General features: G+C 41.9%; 1 protein-coding gene across 6 annotated transcripts in view; it reads left to right on the top strand.

The window, feature by feature from the left end:
* MTMR6 (myotubularin related protein 6) overlaps positions 1-19,760 on the top strand; it is a 28,502-nt gene that overhangs the window by 481 nt on the left and 8,261 nt on the right. For 3 of the 6 annotated variants that reach the window (XM_073794972.1, XM_073794969.1, XM_073794968.1), the window contains exons 2-9: positions 10,714-10,830; positions 12,561-12,723; positions 13,988-14,145; positions 14,582-14,710; positions 15,974-16,108; positions 16,759-16,809; positions 18,244-18,376; positions 19,344-19,453. In XM_073794972.1, the coding sequence (XP_073651073.1) occupies positions 10,714-10,830; positions 12,561-12,723; positions 13,988-14,145; positions 14,582-14,710; positions 15,974-16,108; positions 16,759-16,809; positions 18,244-18,376; positions 19,344-19,453 (996 nt within the window). The remainder of the gene's footprint in view (positions 1-10,713; positions 10,831-12,560; positions 12,724-13,987; positions 14,146-14,581; positions 14,711-15,973; positions 16,109-16,758; positions 16,810-18,243; positions 18,377-19,343; positions 19,454-19,760) is intronic. The other 3 variants (XM_073794970.1, XM_033843451.2, XM_073794971.1) reach the window with 3 other exon arrangements.

The following is a 19,760-nucleotide window of genomic DNA, read 5'->3' as shown; positions in this document are numbered from 1 at the left end:
CGGTCCCGGGTCACGGATGCTCGGTGCAGGCGTCGGGGGAGCTGGGACCGGCGCTGGGCTCCACCTCACTTCCCTGGGGTTTTGGGGTTTCCGGCTCCGTTTCACACTTGGGTGTTTTTAGTGGCAAGTCAGCTGGGCAGACGAGTTACGGAGGACGGCTGATGGAAATGCTCTCCAGCTGAGCTGATTAAATCCCGTGCTTCAGTTTTGTGTGTGATTTTCAGTTTTGTGTGCATTTACTCTGAGAACAAACATATTCTTATGGTTCTGGTACAACTGTGAACACGGACGGAAGTGACCTCAAAATATTGCCAAGTTACTTTACCGACAACGTTGAAGTTCAGCTTCCACTTTGAGAGGGCAGGAAACAAGTCGAGGTCAGAACTGAATAGCATGTTTTTAAGCTCCGCGCAGAGCCTGACAGAATCGGGACGAGGACCACTGTGAACCTTGACTCTCCGGGTTTTGCGGAAACCATCGGTCAGTTGCTGCCCATCCTCAAGTTATAGCTCATTTAGGGAAAGAGCAGACATCCGTCTTCTTCATTTGTTCCAGGGAAGACGTGAGATCTATGTCATTCAGATGTTTCACAAACTTTTTTAAGATGGACATGGATTTATATTAAAACTTTTTTTAACATGGCACGTACTATATCTAATAAAATTAAAGATGCTAAAAAGTAACGCCATTTAAAAAGTTTCTCATTGTGTCTTTAAGAGCAGAAAAGTAAAGTAACTCTAGAATTCAAGTTGCTGCCGCTTAAAGTTTGAAGATAGAAGGGTGATTAAGTAAATAACCGAACTAGTAGAAGGTGCAGCGGACTAGAGTAGGCATCAGATCAGGGTCTGGTCCTGGTTCCCAGGTTCCAGATGTCTTTGTACTATCTGTGCACACAGATAGGAGCTGTATGCGCGTGACTTCCTTCTGTGCCAAATTAAACCCCATCTTTGCACCTTTCATCGTGCTTGCTACAGTGCGGAACATGTAACAGGAAAACAGTAAAAGTGAGCTGAATTTAATCAGAACAAATCTCATTCCTCGGGATTGGTAAGAGGGAACAGAATGTTAGAAAATCTTTAGGTTCCCTTGGCTTATTTTAAGTCTTTCCACCTGAAATTTATGATGAGTATATATCTTTGTTTTTATTTCTATAGTCATAGCAGCCCTCCCTTACTCCCTTACGATTCTTTCTGGTGACTTTCATTTGGCCTGATGTTCCTCTGTAACGACCAGTTGATGGACTTCTCTTTAGTTTTCTGATTTAGTCTTACCCTTTCACAGTGGGCCCATGCTGGTGGTTTAGTAAGGTCTTTTTATAATGTTTTTTAAGGACTAAAAGATTTCTGACTAATTTCGTATTAAGATTAATTTTCTACTGTGCTCCTTTATTACTCTGGGTTATTTTTCTAGCATTAGACCACTCCTGCTCTCTTAAGTGGCTGTATGTAGACTGCAATTAAACAAATATTTACTAGGTACCTGTTACGTGTCAGGCACTTTACAGACACCGTACAGGCACACAGCAGTGAGCAGGGCGGGCATGGCCCTCACAATGCATTCTGAGAATTGTTGTGTAGACTATAATATTTTCCTAAATTATAACTTATTCTTAAAAGATCGATTTGAACATAGCCAACTTTTTGTTTCTATTATGCATAGCCTTCACCTGGACAGCTGATTTGCTGCAAAAGTAATTGCATTTGAAAACTAGAAACGAATTTCTTTCAGTTTATTTAGCTGTTTTGAACTCTGTGTAGTTTAGTCACGATCAAGAATTGACTGTAAGTAGTGCTGTGTAACTAGTGACTTGTTCTGTGTTGTTCAGACCACTGTATTTTTAAAGTAATGATTGCCATTTATTGAGCAACTGTATATCAGTATAGCCAACTCGACAGTATGATTTCACAGTGTTTACAGTTCACAAATATGTTAATTTGTACAGAATTATCACTAATTTCTTGACGCTGCCAGTTGGGACATTATCTCCATTTACAGATGAGGAAATCGGCTTGAGTGCCCACTTAGCTCATGAGGGGGTAGAGGTTTGTCTAACTCCATAGTCTACATAATGACCTTTCCATCATCTCTCTGCTTTCAGTCTGTTTTGTTCAAATGTGTTAATATTAATTCAGGAATCTTAATAATAATTCTAAGAGCTTTTCCTTCCCCAAACCTCTTCTTGACATAAGTAAATCATATTTATATGCTGTTGTTTTTTTGTGCTGATTTTAGTCACTTTTAAAAAGTATTGCTTACTAACCAGAGATATATCAGATAAAGTATTTTAGTTGACTACTAATTAAGTGGCTTTATAGTTCTAAGATTCAGGAACAGATGTATCATCGTGTTTTGGTCACATTTGGTTTACAACTGTACAGCGTCAATAAAGATGTCAAGTCTGACTTGGCAATTTTGAAAGTGCATTTCCAGGCTATATGCATCAGCAGTGTAGCTGCTGCCTCTCACTTTGAGCTCCAACTTTGCCATAGGAGCGAGTCTTGCACAGAAACAATGGGAGCTGTGTGTCTTCCTCCTTTCCCCGCCAGGCTCCGGTGCTTCGGCTGACATCATTGTTGATGCCGATGGTATTGTTCTAATGTGAGTGGAACTTTACGGAATGGAATGGAAGGATGTTTTCCTCAGCTATCCGTGTATGAAAGACTGCTTCCTAGAGCAGGTTAAAGCATGGACTGTCCCATGGAAATCTGACCCCTTTGGGACTCAAATTGAGTTATTTCAACAGTAATGCTCAGTTTGTTCTTGGCTTGCTCGCCCTTTTTGTCGTTGGAGTGTGAGATCAGTCGTACGTGTGTGTGTACAAATATATGTTACATGTCATGGAGAGCGAGGGTGTGCAAAACTGAGAATGGATCAAGAACAAGGAGACCGATGATATTTTGTCTTTGAAATAAGAGCCAGCACGTTTTCAGGAGCACCTGAGTGCTCCCCACGCAGAGTGCTACGTTGACTGCCACTGGTATTATCCCCTTACGCAGCTGGGGAAGTGACTCTTGCAGAGATCAAATGAAATAGCCTGTCCTGGCTCAAACAGCTGGTTCCACCAAGGAAGAGGTGGAGCTGGGAACTTGAAGCCAGGTCTGTGCTGTTCTCTTAGCTGCCACACTCCCCTGCGTCAGGTCAGGAGATTAGAGGAGGGAGGTGGGTCGGTGTGAGCAGGCAGGGAAGGGAGGGATGGACGAGCCCTGTGTCTAGCAGGTGGCTGACCACGAGGGTCTGGAGTCAGGGAGAAGGTGTGCCCCGGAGATGTAGGCTCGCGAGTGGTGGGCGTTTAGGGGATCACTGAGATCTTCCGTTGAGGGTCCGTTTATGCCGGGAGGGCATGCAGAGGCTGGAGAAGAGTGTGAAGGCCGAGCCCTGGGGCTACTCATCAAGGGGCCAGGGAAGGAGTGTTAGGGACAGAGGGGAGAGGAGAGTCCCAGGCGGGCGGGCACAGCCCTGCCGGTTCTCGTTTCCTTCTTTGCTTCCCCCTGCCCCCCTGCTCCCGCCTCTGCTCCTTCCTTTTCCCAGGGCCAGGCACTGTTCTGGGTACTGAGGAAATGGTGCTGAATCAACCACAAAAATCCCTGCCCTTTGAAAACTCATTTTCTAGCTGGGGAAGACGAAACAATCAACAAAGTAGTGAGTCAGATGTGTACCATGGTGGATGGTGGTGAAATCCTGTGGAGGGTGCTGGGCCGGGCCTGGGAGAGGACAGCTGGAAAGAGGTGGTTAGGGACGCCCGTCCAGAGCTGGTGACCCCCGAGTGCAGCCCGTCCAGTGCTGCAGGAGCGCAGAGTAGGCCGGGGCTGGAAAGTGCCCCTGGGTTTCTGGTCTGTTCCATTTGGTGATTTATGCAGCCAGACTGTGTCGTCGGTGCTGGGGAATACGTGGCCAGAAAAAAGGTCAAAGGCCTCTGCCCTTTTGATGCTTGCCTTCCACTTCACAAAGGCAACGTGATGCCCTTTCTTTTTTAAAATTTTATTATTTTCATTTATTTATTTAAATTGGAGTGTGGTTGATTTACAGCGTTGTTTAGTTTCAGGTGTACAGCACAGTGATTCAGTTATACATATGTGTATATAATATATATATATATATGTATTCTTTTTCAGATCCTTTCCCCTTATAGATTATTATAAAATGTTGAGTACAGTGTCGTGTGGTGTACAGTAGGTCCTTGTTGCCTCTCTGTTTTATATATAGTAGTGTGTACATGTTAATCCCGAGCTCCTAGTCTATCCCTCCTGGTGCTCTTGCTTTCTGATAGCTAATTCCTGGCATGGTGTCAGTGCTCTGAGTGTGGAATAATGATTACAGGAGTCCCAGGTGGAGGCCTGGCTGTCAGGAGGGACCACGCGGAGCCAGAGAGGCCTTGACAGGGCGTTTCCTGCTTCACTGGCCTCGGCCTGTAGCTGCAGAGTGGGTACATACAGCTGGTGGTCACAGAACCTTGGGGGAGGCCATTGGTCCCTTCTGTCCCAGAGGCCCGCTTATCCCTCTTAGGGGCAGATGGGTGTCTTGCATTTTCAGAATGTGATTCCGTGTATGTGTGACTCCCTGTGCTTTTCATTTCCAGCTTTGTAGTCAGCTGAAATGTGAACTTGCCGTAGACACCATTAGGCCACCTTTTATTGCAGGCCCAGAGTTGGCCACAGTTCCCCTAAATGGCCCATAAAGTGATGTGCTGGCATTTCCTCAGGGCTAGTGATGACAGAGAGAGGGTGGGGAGGGGAGGGGGGAGAGAGACACGTGCTGCCTAAATATCTGACAGAGAACACTTCCAGGAAAACACTGGGAAAAATCTGTAGCGACATCTGTAAAGTACTTTCAGTTCCTCGGTGAAGGGGGGAAATAAGAAGCAGCAGTTGGTGTTGAGAAACTGGCTAAGTCTGTGGTTGGAAATTTGTATGCTGATGGTTTTAGCAAAGAAAAAGATCCGATTTCTGTGTTTTTAATATTTATCTTAGGATTTTCAGCCAAGAACAGAATAATCTGTGTTTTCTCAGAAGATCTTCTATATTCTCCAGACCTTTAAGTAGTAAATAAATGTTTTTGAATAATTTCAGATTTATTATCTGTCACATCCACATAGAGGTTGCCATATGGAAGGAGAAATGTCATGATTTTCTGTTATGTGGCCTCGATTTGAGTAGAATCCTCCATTTACTAAGGTCATGAATAATCCTCAGATTGTTACAGTTGAGATAGACTCTCTTTCCCTCACACTTACATTCCCTTTGATCCTCTGTCCTAGCGAATGGCCACCAGTGACAAGCTAACATCTCAAGAAGCCCGTTTCTCCTCCTTTACTTCTCACATCAGTTATTGCCCCCAGGTGGGCTTCCTCCTTATCCTCCAGGCCCGTGTCATGTCTCTCCCAGGCACCCCTAGGTTATTTCAGCAGCCTCTCGCCTGCCCGCTGCACTAGCAGACTCTTCCCAACGCAGCGTTCTCTCCATGTTGCCATTGGAAAGATCTTCTTAAAACCCCCATCTGAGCACAGACTGCCGTGCCTACAGTCCTCCACTCGTGTCCCTTTACCTGCCGCAGTTTCTCTACCTTTACAGGTGTTTCTTTTTCATCAGGTAAAATATTATGTCTCCCCTTTTACATTTTTCCTCCTGTATTGAGAATTCTGTGTTTTCTCTGGATTAGTCAAGAAAATTTTGTTGATCTTTGCTTTTGACACTTACATTAGGAAAGCATAGATTTTCCTGCCCATAGAGCACATTAGAATAGTGCGTTTGCTTTTGGAGTCCATGTACCTCTTCCTTCCTTTCTCTGTTTGAACTTCACTGGGCAGTAGTTTAATACAGAGGACCATCAGGGCTCGACTTAGCTTATCAGCTTACTAACAATAGTAATTTGTTAAACATCTATTTGAGCACTTTATTGCTTACTATCTGTCAAGCAGACTTGGGGTAAAGTACCTGACATTTGTTATCCAGCCTTTCTGCAGCCCTTGAGGTTGAGATTATTGTCCTTATTCTACAGATAAAGAAAATGAAACCCAGACAGATTGACCTCCAGCTGATAGCCAGTGTATTTTTGGGCGAATTAGCAAACTCTCTTTCTGTATATTTATGTGCATCTTCTTCCCAGGTTCTTCAAAGACGTGTGTGGGGTGTGTGCATGCACACGGAACGCAGGGGTGTATTTTAAATGGCTAAAGTTGTAAGAAGCTCTTTTAACAAGTGGGAGGATGAGGCAAGCCGGAGCCTTAACTGTTTGGGGAGAGAGTGCAAAGATAGAGAAGGAACAGAGCCTAATGTGAGTTGAGAGCAAGAGGGATTCATTTGGAGTTAACATTAGAAGGAGTATCAGGTGCACAAGAACAATCTGGTGAGTTTCTTAAAAATACAGATTCTTGGTCTCCGTGTCCTGAGACGATTCTGTGGTGGGAGGTGGGAGGTGGGATTTGTACTTTTGTAAAGTTTCGGAGATGATTCAGATGAACAGCTAGGCTTTGAAACTTGTATGTTTAACCCAAATTAAAGCTCTAACCAAGGGAATTTCAGAAAATTTTGGATGTAGAAATTAGGAGAAATCAAGAAATAGGCTTAAAGCGTTAGGAAGAGTATTATCAACCTGAATTTCCAATCTCGATAGACACCCAGCCAGAAAGAAGCATGGAACATTGTACAGCCCTAGAGGAAGAAATGAGGAGTGGGGTAGGGGGCTGAGAGTCCACACTTTTATTTTAAAAAAAGGAACTGAACTGTAACTGTACACTCTGTTAGTCATTTGTATACTTTAGATTTGTTCATAAGTTACCGAATGGGTGTCTACCGTTCACCTACTTTGTAGGGAAAAGGTGGCAGAGAGAAGTGAGGAACAGTATAATGTTATAAAGAACTCTATTTAATAAATGCCTTGATGACTTCAGCAAGAGAGACCACTGGTGAATTTCGGGCACCTTCTGTTTCTCCCCGTGGGGAATTTCTCTGTGGCAGTTCGCCCTAGTTCCACAAACATTTACTGTGTCCGGTGCTGTGCTAGCCCTTAGGTATTCAGACACAAGAGACAGTCCTTGCCCTGGACATGCTACAGCCTTGGCGGGAGAGATGGACCCTTGAACAGACACTTCCATTATGCTGTGGGAACACTTGAAAAATGGTGGATGGAGCAGAATTTAAACATATTTAGACCATGGGACGTCCCTGGTGGTCCAGTGGTTAGGACTCCTCGCTTCCACTCGGAGTGCACGCTCGATCCCTGGTTGGGGAACTAAGAACTAAGATTCCTCATGCCGCACGGCACAGCCAAAAAAATATATATATATATGTGTGTGTGTGTGTGTATACATATATATATATATATATGTACATTCAGGCCATAAAATTGGTAGACGTTGTGATTCACTGAATGTTAGGGGTCAGGAAGTCATAGGATGGATCTGAGGTTTCTAGCGTGGGTGAGGATGGAGTACCATTAACTCAGTCCAGAAATACAGCATTAGGAACATATTTGTGAGAGGTCAGGGGAAATCCGTTTCGTTCTCAGTATGCTTAACATGCCCCTTAAGATGTCCCAGTAGAGCAGGATAGAGCGGCGGGAATCAGACCTCTGATGTAGGGTTAAGACTGGGCTGTTCCACTCCCCAGCTGACGCTAGCACATTTCCCTAACCTACCTCTCAGTTTCCATGGGGATAGTAATAGTACTTACCGCACGGGGGTTGTGAACATTAAAAAAAGTCGTGTGTTCATTTAAACACTTATTGTGGTACTGACCATATGATAAGACCTCAGCACTACGTCAGGAACTCTTATTGTTGTGTGTGCAGCAGACAGTGTGAACTCAGGAGAGAGCAGAGCTGGACATTCGGTTTTGGGAGTCGCTAACATACAGACTACAACAGTGACAGTGGTTGAGTTTGCCTATAGAGAATGGAGCCCTGAAGAGTAGTAGTAGCAAGTAGGGGATGGGCAAGAGAGGGTCAAGATCCAGATGAAGAGGGTGTGATTGTCTTGCATGTAGAGAATCGTGTGTACACGGTTTTGTCCTTGTAGAGAAATTATTATTTAAGCCTTGTGATTGGAGGAAACAAGAAATATTTATGATCTTTTTAAAATCCACAGATTCAAACCCTTCATGTGGACTTTTTTGTAAAAAACAAACTTACTGTTGAATTCAATGGTAATAAAATCAGCCCGCCGCCCCATGCCGGCCCGCCTTTGTAAACTACATGTCAGTACACTTTTTTCTCTTCTCTGGGGGTATCTGAAGTGCAGCATAGTGACGTTGGCACAGGTTGTTTGCTTGAGTAGAGTTGATACCTTATGATAACCTTTATCTCCATATATATTCATCAGTTCTCTTTTCTCTAGAGCCGTTAACACTTTGTTTTAATTGCTGCAGGAAATAAGACAGGTGAGATAAATATTTCTGGGGTCGCTGTTGGTTGGCCAGACTTTCCTTGCAGCCGAACCTCATACAGTTAACGAGGCAACAGTAGTTGATCCCATTGTTTTAAAGTGTTTAAGTTTTGATGAGAAGTATGTGGTATAATAAAGTTACATTTTTATTTAAGGAAGAAATGGTCCTGAGCAATGAAATAGATGCTGATTTCCAGTCTTCATTCAGGTTTATAAGAAGGACGTTTTCCTGTTGTCTTAAAGGACAGTGTGTGACGATCTGACAGTTTTTGTCTCTCAAATCAGCTCTCAGACTGGAGCTAGAATACATTGTTAGATCATGTCTCTAAGTTTCCAGAGGAAGGTGTTAAAACTCAATTCATTGCCGTACCCATGCAGATAAAGTTTTGTATCAAAACCAGATATTTTTTTACATTTAAATTTTAACTTATTTGAATGGATACTGTTATAAGTTAAAAAAAAACTATGGCATTGAATATCTTGGAGGAGGAGCTGATTAGCCTTTTATTTTTTTATATTTCTTTCTTTTAAATTTATTTATTATTTATTTTTAGCTGCATTGGGCCTTCATTGCTGTGTGCAGGCTTTCTCTAGTTGCGGTGAGCAGGGGCTACTCTGCATTGCGGTGCGCGGGCTTCTCATTGCGGTGGCTTCTCTTGTTGCGGAGCACGGGCTCTAGGCACGCAGGCTTCAGTAGTTGTGGCACGTGGGCTCAGTAGTTGTGGCTCGTGGGCTCTAGAGTGCAAGCTCAGTAGTTGTGGTGCGCGGGCTCAGTTGCTCCGCGGCATGTGGGATCTTCCCGGACCAGGGATCGAACCCGTTTCCCCTGCCTTGGCAAGTGGATTCTTAACCACTGCGCCACCAGGGCAGTCCCTGATTAGTCTTTTAAATGGTAATTATTGATTATTTTGGAAATCATAGAGGGGGCATTTTTTCCTTCAGGTTTAGTAAGAGAAAAGAAAATATATATGAGGTAAAGGCATAGAATTAATGAGATAATGGTTAGCTATGTGGTTTTGAAAACACACGATTTAAAGAACTGTCTACAACCTGCTGCTATAGCTGTGGATTAATGTTTTTAAGTTGGTAATGGTTATTTTACTCCCCCCCCATACGAATGAAGAGTAATAAATACTGTCTGTTCAAAACAGTGGTCTCCTGCAAATTCTTGGCCAACTCTAACCCTCTCTCCAGTGGCACCCGTGTGTGTGTGTGTGTGTGTGTGTGTGTGTGTGTGTGTGTGTTCGTGTGTGTCTGTGTATGTACTATCAATAAAGATGTACTATGTACTTCACTGCGTCAGCTGTAGAGGGCGAGGGAGCAACATGTAACATAATCTATGCCAGGGAGTGCAGAGCCAGGAAGAAATACAAAGCTGACATTAGTAATTAATTAATTAACTGAGAAGCCTTCCTGTTAAAAGACAGGACATCAGTGAGCCCTGAAGAATGCCTCTCACTTAGCTGAGCAGGAGAGCCTGTTGGCAGGGCGGACGGGGTGAGTAAAAGCACAGGGCTGGACACAGAGCAGTATCCTGGGTGCAGACGTGAGCAGAGTAAGTTGTAGGCTGCAACCTATTAACTGTTTCCTGATTGATTTTTTTCTGGTATTTTAGTTTCCTAACTCTGGATAATAACCTTATTTATTTCTTGACTTGCCAGCTTTTAATAAAAGATATTGATTCTTGGATACAAAAAACGTTTATGCTTGTTTATACCATATCCTCGCTGTTCCCTTCCATATTTCTTTTTTAAATAAATTCATTTACTTATTTATTTTATTTTTGGCTGCATTGGGTCTTCATTGCTGCATGCGGGCTTTCTCTAGTTGCGGCGAGCGGGGTCTACTCTTCGTTGTGGTGCGCGGGCTTCTCATTGCGGTGGCTTCTCTTGTTGCAGGGCACGGGCTCTAGGCGTGCGGGCTCAGTAGTTGTGGCTTGAGGGCTCTAGAGCACAGGCTCAGTAGTTGTAGCGCACAAGCTTAGTTGCTCCGCGGCATGTGGGATCTTCCCAGACCAGAGCTCAAACCCATGTCCCCTGCATTGGCAGGCGGATTCTTAAGCACTGCGGCACCAGGGAAGCCCATTCCCTTCCATATTTATGTTACCTTTTTTACAGAGTTCTTCTCTATTGGTTATATTTGTCACTGTAAATATTAATAATACTTATATTGTTGGTGGTTTATATGTTCCCCAAGATATGTGCAATTTAACTTTCAATCTTAAATAAACTTATGTTTTTGAACAGAAGGAGAAAATGTACATTTAAATGCTGGGATAACAGAAAAAGAATTTATACGACTTTTGAAATGAGAAATAACACCTTTCTCTTTTTCAGGTTGAGCAAGTGAAATTGCTCGACCGATTCAGTACGAGCAACAAGTCGTTAACAGGAACCCTGTATCTCACGGCCACACATCTGCTGTTTATAGACTCTCATCAGAAAGAAACCTGGGTAAGGAAGACCTCTGCTGTGCTGTTTACTGTAATTATATTATTGGACATGGTCTAGCTCATGTTTTATTTTGAATATGCACAAAAAATTGTAATCGTTGGGTATTTGTCTCAACCAAAAAATTTTCAAAGTCACGTGTTCACACCTGCCCTCCTATTTTAATAAGACAGTGATGTCATTGTGGAGTGGCATTCTTTCTCGGTGATGAATTTTAAGCAAAGGCCAGAAATAACACTAGAAGTTCCTGGGTGAAGAGGTAGGAGCACCGCAGTGCTGTGTAAAGGAGCTTGGTGCATTGGAAGAGCCAAAAGAAGGCTGTTGTCACCAGAACTTAGGGATGTGGCAAGGGACCTGAAATGAGGCTAGGGAAGCGGGAAATAACATGACTAGGTGGCTTTTTTATTGTTTATTTATTTACTTTTCTTTTTTTGAACATCTTTATTGGAGTATAATCGCTTTACAGTGGTGTGTTAGTTTCTGCTGTATAACAAAGTGAATCAGCTATACGTATACATATATCCCCATATCTCCCCCCTCTTGCGTCTCCCTCCCACCCTCCCTATCCCGCCCCTAGGTGGCTTTTTTTATTGCTTTTTATTTTATTTTTATAAATAAAATTTTAGAAAAGCAATTTAAAAAGCCATCTAGTCATGTTATTTCCCACTTCCCTAGCCTCAAGTATTATTGATGTACAGTGTTGTGCTAATCTCTGCTGTACAGCACAGTGACTCAGTTACACACATATACACTCTTTTTCACATTCTTTTCCATCATGGTTTCTCACAGGATACTGAATACAGTTCCCTGTGCCGTGCAGTAGGACCTTGTTGTTTATCCATCCTGTATGTAATAGTCTGCATCTGCTAACCCCAAGCTCCCACTCCTTCCCTCCCCTTCCCCCTCCCCCTTGGCAACCACAGGTCTGTTCTCTGTCTGTGAGTCTGTTTCTGTTTTGTAGATATGTTGATTTGTATCCTATTTTAGATTCTACATATAAGTGATATGTGATATATTTGTCTTTCTCTTTGTGACTTACTTTGCTTAGTACGATAATCTCTAGGTCCGTCCATGTTGCTGCAAATGACATTACTTCATTCTTTTTATGGCTGGGTAATATTCCATTGTATATATGTACCACATCTTCTTTGTCCACTCGTCTGTCGATGGGCATTTAGGTTGCTTCCATGACCTGGCTATTGTAAATAGTGCTGCGGTGAACATTGGGGTGCGTGTTACCTTTTTGAATTAGTGGTTTCATCTTTTCTGGGTATATGCCTAAGAGTGGGATTGCTGGATCATATGATAACTATTTAATTGTTTTTTAATGTTCACTCCTCTGCCTTGTAGAAAATGGCTTAGAGAGGGTCAAGAGTAGGTGTGGAGAGAGCATTCGGGAGGCTCTTTACAGTAATTCAGGTGGGAAACAGTGGGGGCATTGCAACTAGGGCCGTGACAGTGGAGATGGAGAGAAGGAGATGGTGCAGAGGTATTTAGGAGATGCCGTTCTCGGGGTCTGATGGTGTGTGGAACATGTGCAGCGATGGGGAAGTATCAGGGTGTGTTTCCGGCTAGGGCATTTGGTCATTTAAAAGTTTAAGTTTGGGTGTGTAGCGTATAACCTCTGAGACTTTATTTGAAGAGGGCGTTTCTAACATTTACGCACTCTGGGAAGCGAGTAAGGTACTTAGTGCTTGTTTATAATGATGGTCAAACGTTTTCTCATGCTGTAGATACTGCACCACCATATTGCCTTGGTGGAGAAACTAGCTCTCACGACTTCTGGATGCCCTCTTGTGATCCAGTGCAAGAACTTCCGGACTGTGCATTTCATTGTTCCCAGAGAAAGAGACTGCCACGATATTTACAACTCTTTGCTACAGCTGTCAAAACAAGGTACTGTTCTTCAGGACCAAAGCTTACTTGCTCAAATGAGATGGATTATCTAAGATACTTTTAAAATATCTCATTATTGTTATTTTGTACTTTAAGTACTCTTAAGTCAAGGTCTTGTGCACTCTGTTCCAAAAAGTTTGGCCTAGAAATAATGAGAAACTTTTGCTCTGAATTGTAAGAAGAAGGGGTAATAAGAAGGAAAGAAGGGATAATAAGAAGGAAAGAGCGAAACGTTTATAGTAGTACAGACTTGAAAAACCATAGATTTACGTGGGTGTCTTTAAAGTTGATAAAACCAGTAGCACAGCTTTTTTTTTTTTTTTTTAAATGGTATCCCACAACTGAGAGCAATGACTTGGAAATTGATTCCTGAACGAGAAGTTAAGGACGGTCAGGCTCCTCTGGTAGCAGTGGGACTAGTACATTTAATCTGAGGGAGTGGAGCCTGAGGGGGTGAGCAGAGGGAAGAGAGGGTGACCCCTGCTTTAGCAGAGGTGGCAGTGAGGGTGACATGGCCCTAGAGAGGAGTTGCATCACTGCTTACGCCCCTGAGATCTTACGCCCCTACGCCAACGTGCTGGACTCCACAGCTCTCTCTGGAGGCAAAGCGCACCGGTTCCTGAATGTTCCTTTGTGCTGAACACCTGGGTCGCAGTGATCTGGGAGCAGGTCCACACTCACTCTGCTCTCCTAACCCTGGAAGCCTGTGCTGTTGGTCCCACTGTCCCCAGGGCAGCCCTTACAGCGGGGATGGTTCTGTGACTTTGGAGCTTGGCCTTGTTCAGAAGCGGGTGCTCTCTGGAGCTCTGAGCAGCCTTTGACGATTTTGGTCCACGCCGTCCTGTTGGGGTGTATGCAGTCTCAGCTTCTGTGTGCCGCCTCTAGCTTTCCATTAGAGCGCTGGGCTTCCATTTTACATCTCATTTGGGAAAAGTGGTGGGTGGGAAGGGTCTACTTGTATCCTTAAATTTTTACTTTTAAGAAAAGGAAATATTGCAGTAGAGTATTTAATGTATGAGTCTGTACTGTTTACTAGCTTTTGCCGATGGTGTAAATTGAATCTCAGATCAGTATGTGTGCCTTTAGGTATAATCATCTGCATCAAAGAACTGAGAAAATACTAAGTTCAAGTATGTGCAGGTATTAGCTATCTCTCTGAAGATTTTTTTAAAATGGAGGGATAAAACTGAAAAATTTCTTTCATTTGTAGTGTATTAGGTCCTATAAATTGCATTTTGACATTCATGTGTTTTGTATGCCATAGCAAAATATGAAGATCTCTATGCATTCTCTTATAATCCCAAACAAAATGATTCAGAAAGGCTGCGAGGTTGGCAGCTCGTCGACCTCGCTGAAGAGTATAAGAGAATGGGCGTGCCGAATTCCAACTGGCAGTTGTCCGACGCCAACCGCGACTACAAGGTAAGGGGCTCAGAAAACATTGTCACCTGTTGGAGGAGCTCAGAAAACATACTGGAGGGGAGGGTCAGAGACCGTCATAGCAGTGACTTGTCTATGTACTGCCAAGTACTCTTCTTGCATTTAATAAGTTTTAGTGGTTTTTTTTTTTTTTTTTTTTTTTGCGGTACGTGGGCCTCTCACTGTTGTGGCCTCTCCCGTTGCGGAGCACAGGCTCCGGACGCGCAGGCTCAGCGGCCATGGCTCACGGGCCCAGCTGCTCCGCGGCATGTGGGATCTTCCCGGACTGGGGCACGAACCCGTGTCCCCTGCATCGGCAGGCGGACTCCCAACCACTGCGCCACCAGGGAAGCCCTTTAGTGGTTTTTAAAGGTGATTTTTAACCTCTTGGTTTTTGAACTATGAGTAGAATAGTTATATTTTATTTGATTTTTTACAGATTTGTGAAACTTATCCCAGAGAACTTTATGTTCCCCGAATAGCAAGCAAACCAATCATTGTTGGTAGTTCCAAGTTCCGGAGCAAGGGAAGGTTCCCAGTTCTTTCCTACTATCATCAAAATAAGGAGGTAGGAAGCTGTCTTTTGATTTTACAAATGGAGTGTAACCCCTCTTCAGATTGTGTCCAAAAGAACACTCATTTTTACATTTAGAGGTCATTGTTACAGTGTTGCCGATAGAGAAATGCTGGCTTTTCGCTTGATTACATTTTTGAAATTTTAAAACAAAATTATCTGAAACACAGAAACTTTCATACTTGTCATCTTCCTCCCCTCCCTCTCATCCTTTCCTTCCTTCCTCTAGTAGTGACTTGAAAATAACAGGATTTGTGAACAGATAGATTCTCCTTCCTTTCCTGTGCTTCTCTTTTGATCCTGCTTGTTTTGGGGGAAACCAGATAGTTCTGAAAAGCCAACTATTGAGAAAAGGGAGAGAGCCAAGGGTGTTTCAGGCTCCCATTTTAATAGTCAGCTCTTCAGATCAGAAGGATTTTTGCTGTATGAATGGGTGGAGGAGTCTTTTCACTGAGATTCTGTAATCGGACTTGCCCGTCCCAGTACAATTTGCCTTTGTGGTCTCCACAGAAGGCCAGGAGGTACTGCATACTTAATGTCTTATACGCATGGGATCCTCATATAACTTTATAAGGTAGTCTCTGGGTATTATTCCCTGTACCTTTCAAATGGGGAAGCTGTGGTTCAGAGAGGGCGAATCATTTTCCTGTCCTCACAGCTGGTAACTTGAGGGATGGATGCCAGTTCTGACTCCCAGTCTTTTGTGGCCTGATTTTTTTCCTTGAGAAGGTTTTAGAATTTTCTTTTCCCCCAGTGTCCTGAAATTTCACAATGATTTCAGGCCTTGGCATGTTGTTTTAAATTCTACGTGGAAACTCAGGACTCAGTTGGGAAATTCCCCCTCTATTTCTTTGGTAGCTTCCTCTCTTATGTTAATTTTCTTTGTACTTTTGTGTGTGTATGTGGACAAGTGGGCTTCCTAGCATAAACTTTCTATGCTAGGAAGTTAATACCCTCTAAATTCTCTCCTCTTTATCTCATTCTAGAAGATTCCCTCAACCTTATCTCCAGTCCATCTCCCGGCTCCTTTATTTTTGCTATAGGATTTTTTGTTGTTTTTTGATTTTGTTTTGCTCTCTGTTTTGGTTTTGTTTTTGTTTTTTTGGCTGTGCTGTGAGGCATGCGGGATCTTAGTTCCCTGACTTTTAAATAGATTGCACATTTGATTTTAACTGTGGGTTTTTTTCCTTTAAGCATGTCTTTGAGGTGTGTTTTAGACATCTTTGGATAATCTATTTCCTCTCTTTTTAAAACTAGGCTGCCATTTGTCGATGTAGTCAGCCACTGTCAGGATTCAGTGCCCGGTGCCTGGAGGATGAACACTTGCTTCAGGCCATCAGCAAAGCCAACCCAGCCAACCGCTACATGTATGTCATGGACACCAGGCCCAGAGTATGTGTCTTAAGTCTAGTACGGTCTCGCTTGTCTCTGCTAATTCAGTTAGTGGGAACTGATCACTTCGTCCATATTTAACATATCTGAATCCTAGTTGTAAATTAACCGAGGCTAATGATACTAAGGAGATCAATCTTTTAAAGGATACCAACTTAGGATACCAATTTCCCAATAACCCAGGTGGTGATTTCTTATGTCTTCTGATACATATACAAATTTAGGAAACCTGAATTTTATATTGGGACCTCTAGATGATATGTAAGCCTTATGTTATTGTGAAGAAATACTGAAAAGTATGTGTTGTGAAAATTAGAAATTCTTATTACTTTTTTTGGTGGAATTTTTAATTGGCAAAACGCTGTTAAAATAATGGACTGTAATTTGGAATATTCAGGAAAATAAGGAAAATAGATAGTGAGCTAACTTAGGAAATATTGAGCTAGGGAATTATAAATAGTGAACAGTAAATAGTTGTTCTGTTAGGTATCTATAATGTCAGGATAAATTTTTATCATTGGAACAAATGTTAGAATCCCTTTTTCTTTTTGTAAACACAGTTGAACAACCAATTCATGTAAGATACTGAAACTAAAGTAATTAAAATCCTCAATGGTAATAGCTAACATTACTTTTAATTTTTATTATAGCATCGCATGCAGAGCTGGTGGGCTACACAAAAGGACATTGGCAGAATTATAGTGAGAATTTCTTCAAAAATCTGGAATGATGAGAAAATAAGAGAAAGCGATGGGAAAAAGCGAGTGAGCGATATAGAACACAATTTTAGGCAGCTTTGTTGAAAGGAATGGTAGTTGTTTTAGAAGTAATTCTCATCATTATGCAATTTCACAAAAGATAATGGAGAAAACAAGATAAGATTAATTTGCATAAATTAACAAGTATTAAAAATTAGAAATGGATAATTTGATATTCTTTTGTTTTAAAAAAAGACTTTCTTAGAATTCAAGGGTGTTGGTGATACCTCTTGTAAGAAAAATTTTAGTTTACTTCCTTGTATAATCTGGGTGGGTTAATTGCTTAGAACTATTTTTAGGTAATGCTAGATATAAAAAGATGATTGTAACGTAAGACTTTCTGAACATGAGGTCTGAGGGTGATTTGTTTCTCAGGCCCTCATATCTCTTACTTATATAATTGACTCCTACACAGAGAATAGATCTTTCTTTGATTGGTTCGTTTTACTAGTTAAACTCAAGTGGTAATAATGTGGAAGCATTTAAACACCTAACTCTTGCCTTAGCCATCACAGGTGCTGAATGACCAGTGGGTCAGTAGACACAATTTAACTATACTTCTTACGAACCTGGGCCCCAGTCCACTGCATGAAAAGCAACATTTTCTTCCAACTTAGGTTCTGTTTCATCCAAGTTCATAAGACTATTTAGCAAATTATCATGACGTACCATATGAAATCCTAGTCTGAAAGAATTAAACATGCCAAATCTTAACCTCTGATAGCATTTGATCTAATAACCGAAGACTGTGGGCCTATAGGCAGTCTTCTCTCCCTAGCAACTGGGCTGTTTTTGCCCCAGTTCTTGGAGCTGTATCAGTCTAGCTCATCATACACTGTGTCGTATAGGGTGTGGTCTTCCAGTAACCCGGAATATGGAGGACCTGGAACAATCTAGTGCATGTTTCAGATGTGATTTTTCAGGGTCCCTGTGGCTTTCTGAATGATTAAGTGCTCCAGGCTTGTTCTGAAGTCAATCTTCTAAGTTCATTCTGTAAAAACTCCCCAGCTCTGCTCAACACTGAATCATATAGGGTTTGGACAGGAGACATTTCTTTCTTTTTTTTAAATTTTAAAATATTACAAACATGTGGAAAACTGACTAAATACATATGTGAATTAGTTTCATGAATTATATGTGGGGAACTTATCTGATTCTTATATAGCAATCATTTTGTTACTTTATAGGATCCTTCTGTACTATGAATAACATATATGACACTTTTCACTTATTAAAAAATGGTAGTATATTCAGTTTTGATGAGTTCCTTTAAACTCTGCTAGCTAAATTGTGGTTTATTTAGTGTTTTCATGATGTTTTGGTAAACTAAAAGATAAAAGCAATTTGTCTCTAAATTTCTAAAATTTAAAATTTTAGCTGAATGCAATGGCCAACAGAGCAGCTGGAAAAGGTTATGAAAATGAAGACAACTATTCTAATATTAGATTTCAGTTTGTTGGAATTGAAAATATTCATGTCATGCGGTCCAGCCTTCAGAAATTATTGGAAGGTACGATTATTGCTTACCTTCTAGGCAGCTTTGTCCCATAGAAATGTAATGCTAGTCACATTATAAAATTTAAAATTATATAATTAAAAATTTTCTAGTAGTCACGTTCAGAAGTGTAAAAACCAGTTGAAATTAATTTTAATAACATACTTAACCTAATATATTAAAACATGCTAACATGTAATCAGTGTAAAAAATTAGTAATGATATATTTTGCTTCTTTTCCTTTAAGTCCTAGAAATTGGCTAGTGTGTCTCTTATACTTACCTCTTACTGTGGACTGCCCACATTTCAAGTGTGTAATAGCTGTATTTCAGTAGCGGCCACTATATTTATTAGACAGTATAATTCTACTGGTTTTACAAAAAATTGCTATTGTTAGATATTCTTGATTAGTGCAGTGAAGATTAATTTATGACAGTGTTCCATTTAAATATTAAGCTATCTTTCCAGTCTTGGTGTGGAACTTAAAAAACTGGAATCTCAGACTTTTTTTTTTTTTTTTTTTTTTTTGCGGTATGCGGGCCCCTCACTGCTGTGGCCTCTCCCGCTGCGGAGCACAGGCTCTGGACGCGCAAGCTCAGCAGCCATGGCTCTCAGGCCCAGCCACTCCGTGGCATGTGGGATCCTCCCGGACCGGGGCACGAACCCGTGTCCCCTGCATTGGCAGGCGGACTCTCAACCACTGGACCACCAGGGAAGCCCCTCAGACTATTTTTAGTTACACATTTGTGTTGAAAATTTTTTTAAAAAGGGTATTGGAGCAATTTTTTTTTTTTAAGCATGAGGAATGACAGAAAAATGTACCTAAAACTCCATTATTGAGCTTTTAATAGCATGTGTTCATGTATAAAGAGTCTTGCCTGTTTATTTTGTCCTCTTCTTCCCCACCTCGCTCCCCAGGGGTCTCTTGAATAGAAGTGGGCACTCAAGCTCCTTTCTAACTGAAATGTCTTTCCCCTTGCAGTCAATGGTACCAAAGGGCTTTCCGTCAGTGATTTCTACTCGGGCCTGGAGAACGCAGGATGGCTGCGCCACATCAAAGCCGTTATGGACGCTGCAATCTTCTTAGCCAAAGTAACCCTTCTTCACTCATGTTTGATCTGGACTTTCACTGGTTGGGAAGGAATGGATTTATTCTGTTGGGTGCTGGTATCCTTTCCTGCCAGATAACTTCTATTATGTTTTACCTCTTTAATGAGGTTCACTTTAATTTGAACCTTGAAAATATCATGTAGCACTTAATGTAGGAACTTCAAGAGAAATTCCGCAACACATTGCAACGGCATTTTTGTCTGTGCTTTTTGTTTGTTCGCTTTGTGTTTTGTCCGGTTCCTTGGAGATTATGCTGTGACAACATAATCATTGCGATCCTAGCTCTTCT

Source organism: Tursiops truncatus, chromosome 18 (assembly GCF_011762595.2).
Source record: "Tursiops truncatus isolate mTurTru1 chromosome 18, mTurTru1.mat.Y, whole genome shotgun sequence".
Classification (NCBI taxonomy): domain Eukaryota; kingdom Metazoa; phylum Chordata; class Mammalia; order Artiodactyla; family Delphinidae; genus Tursiops; species Tursiops truncatus.
This window is presented reverse-complemented; position numbering and strand designations above follow the sequence as displayed.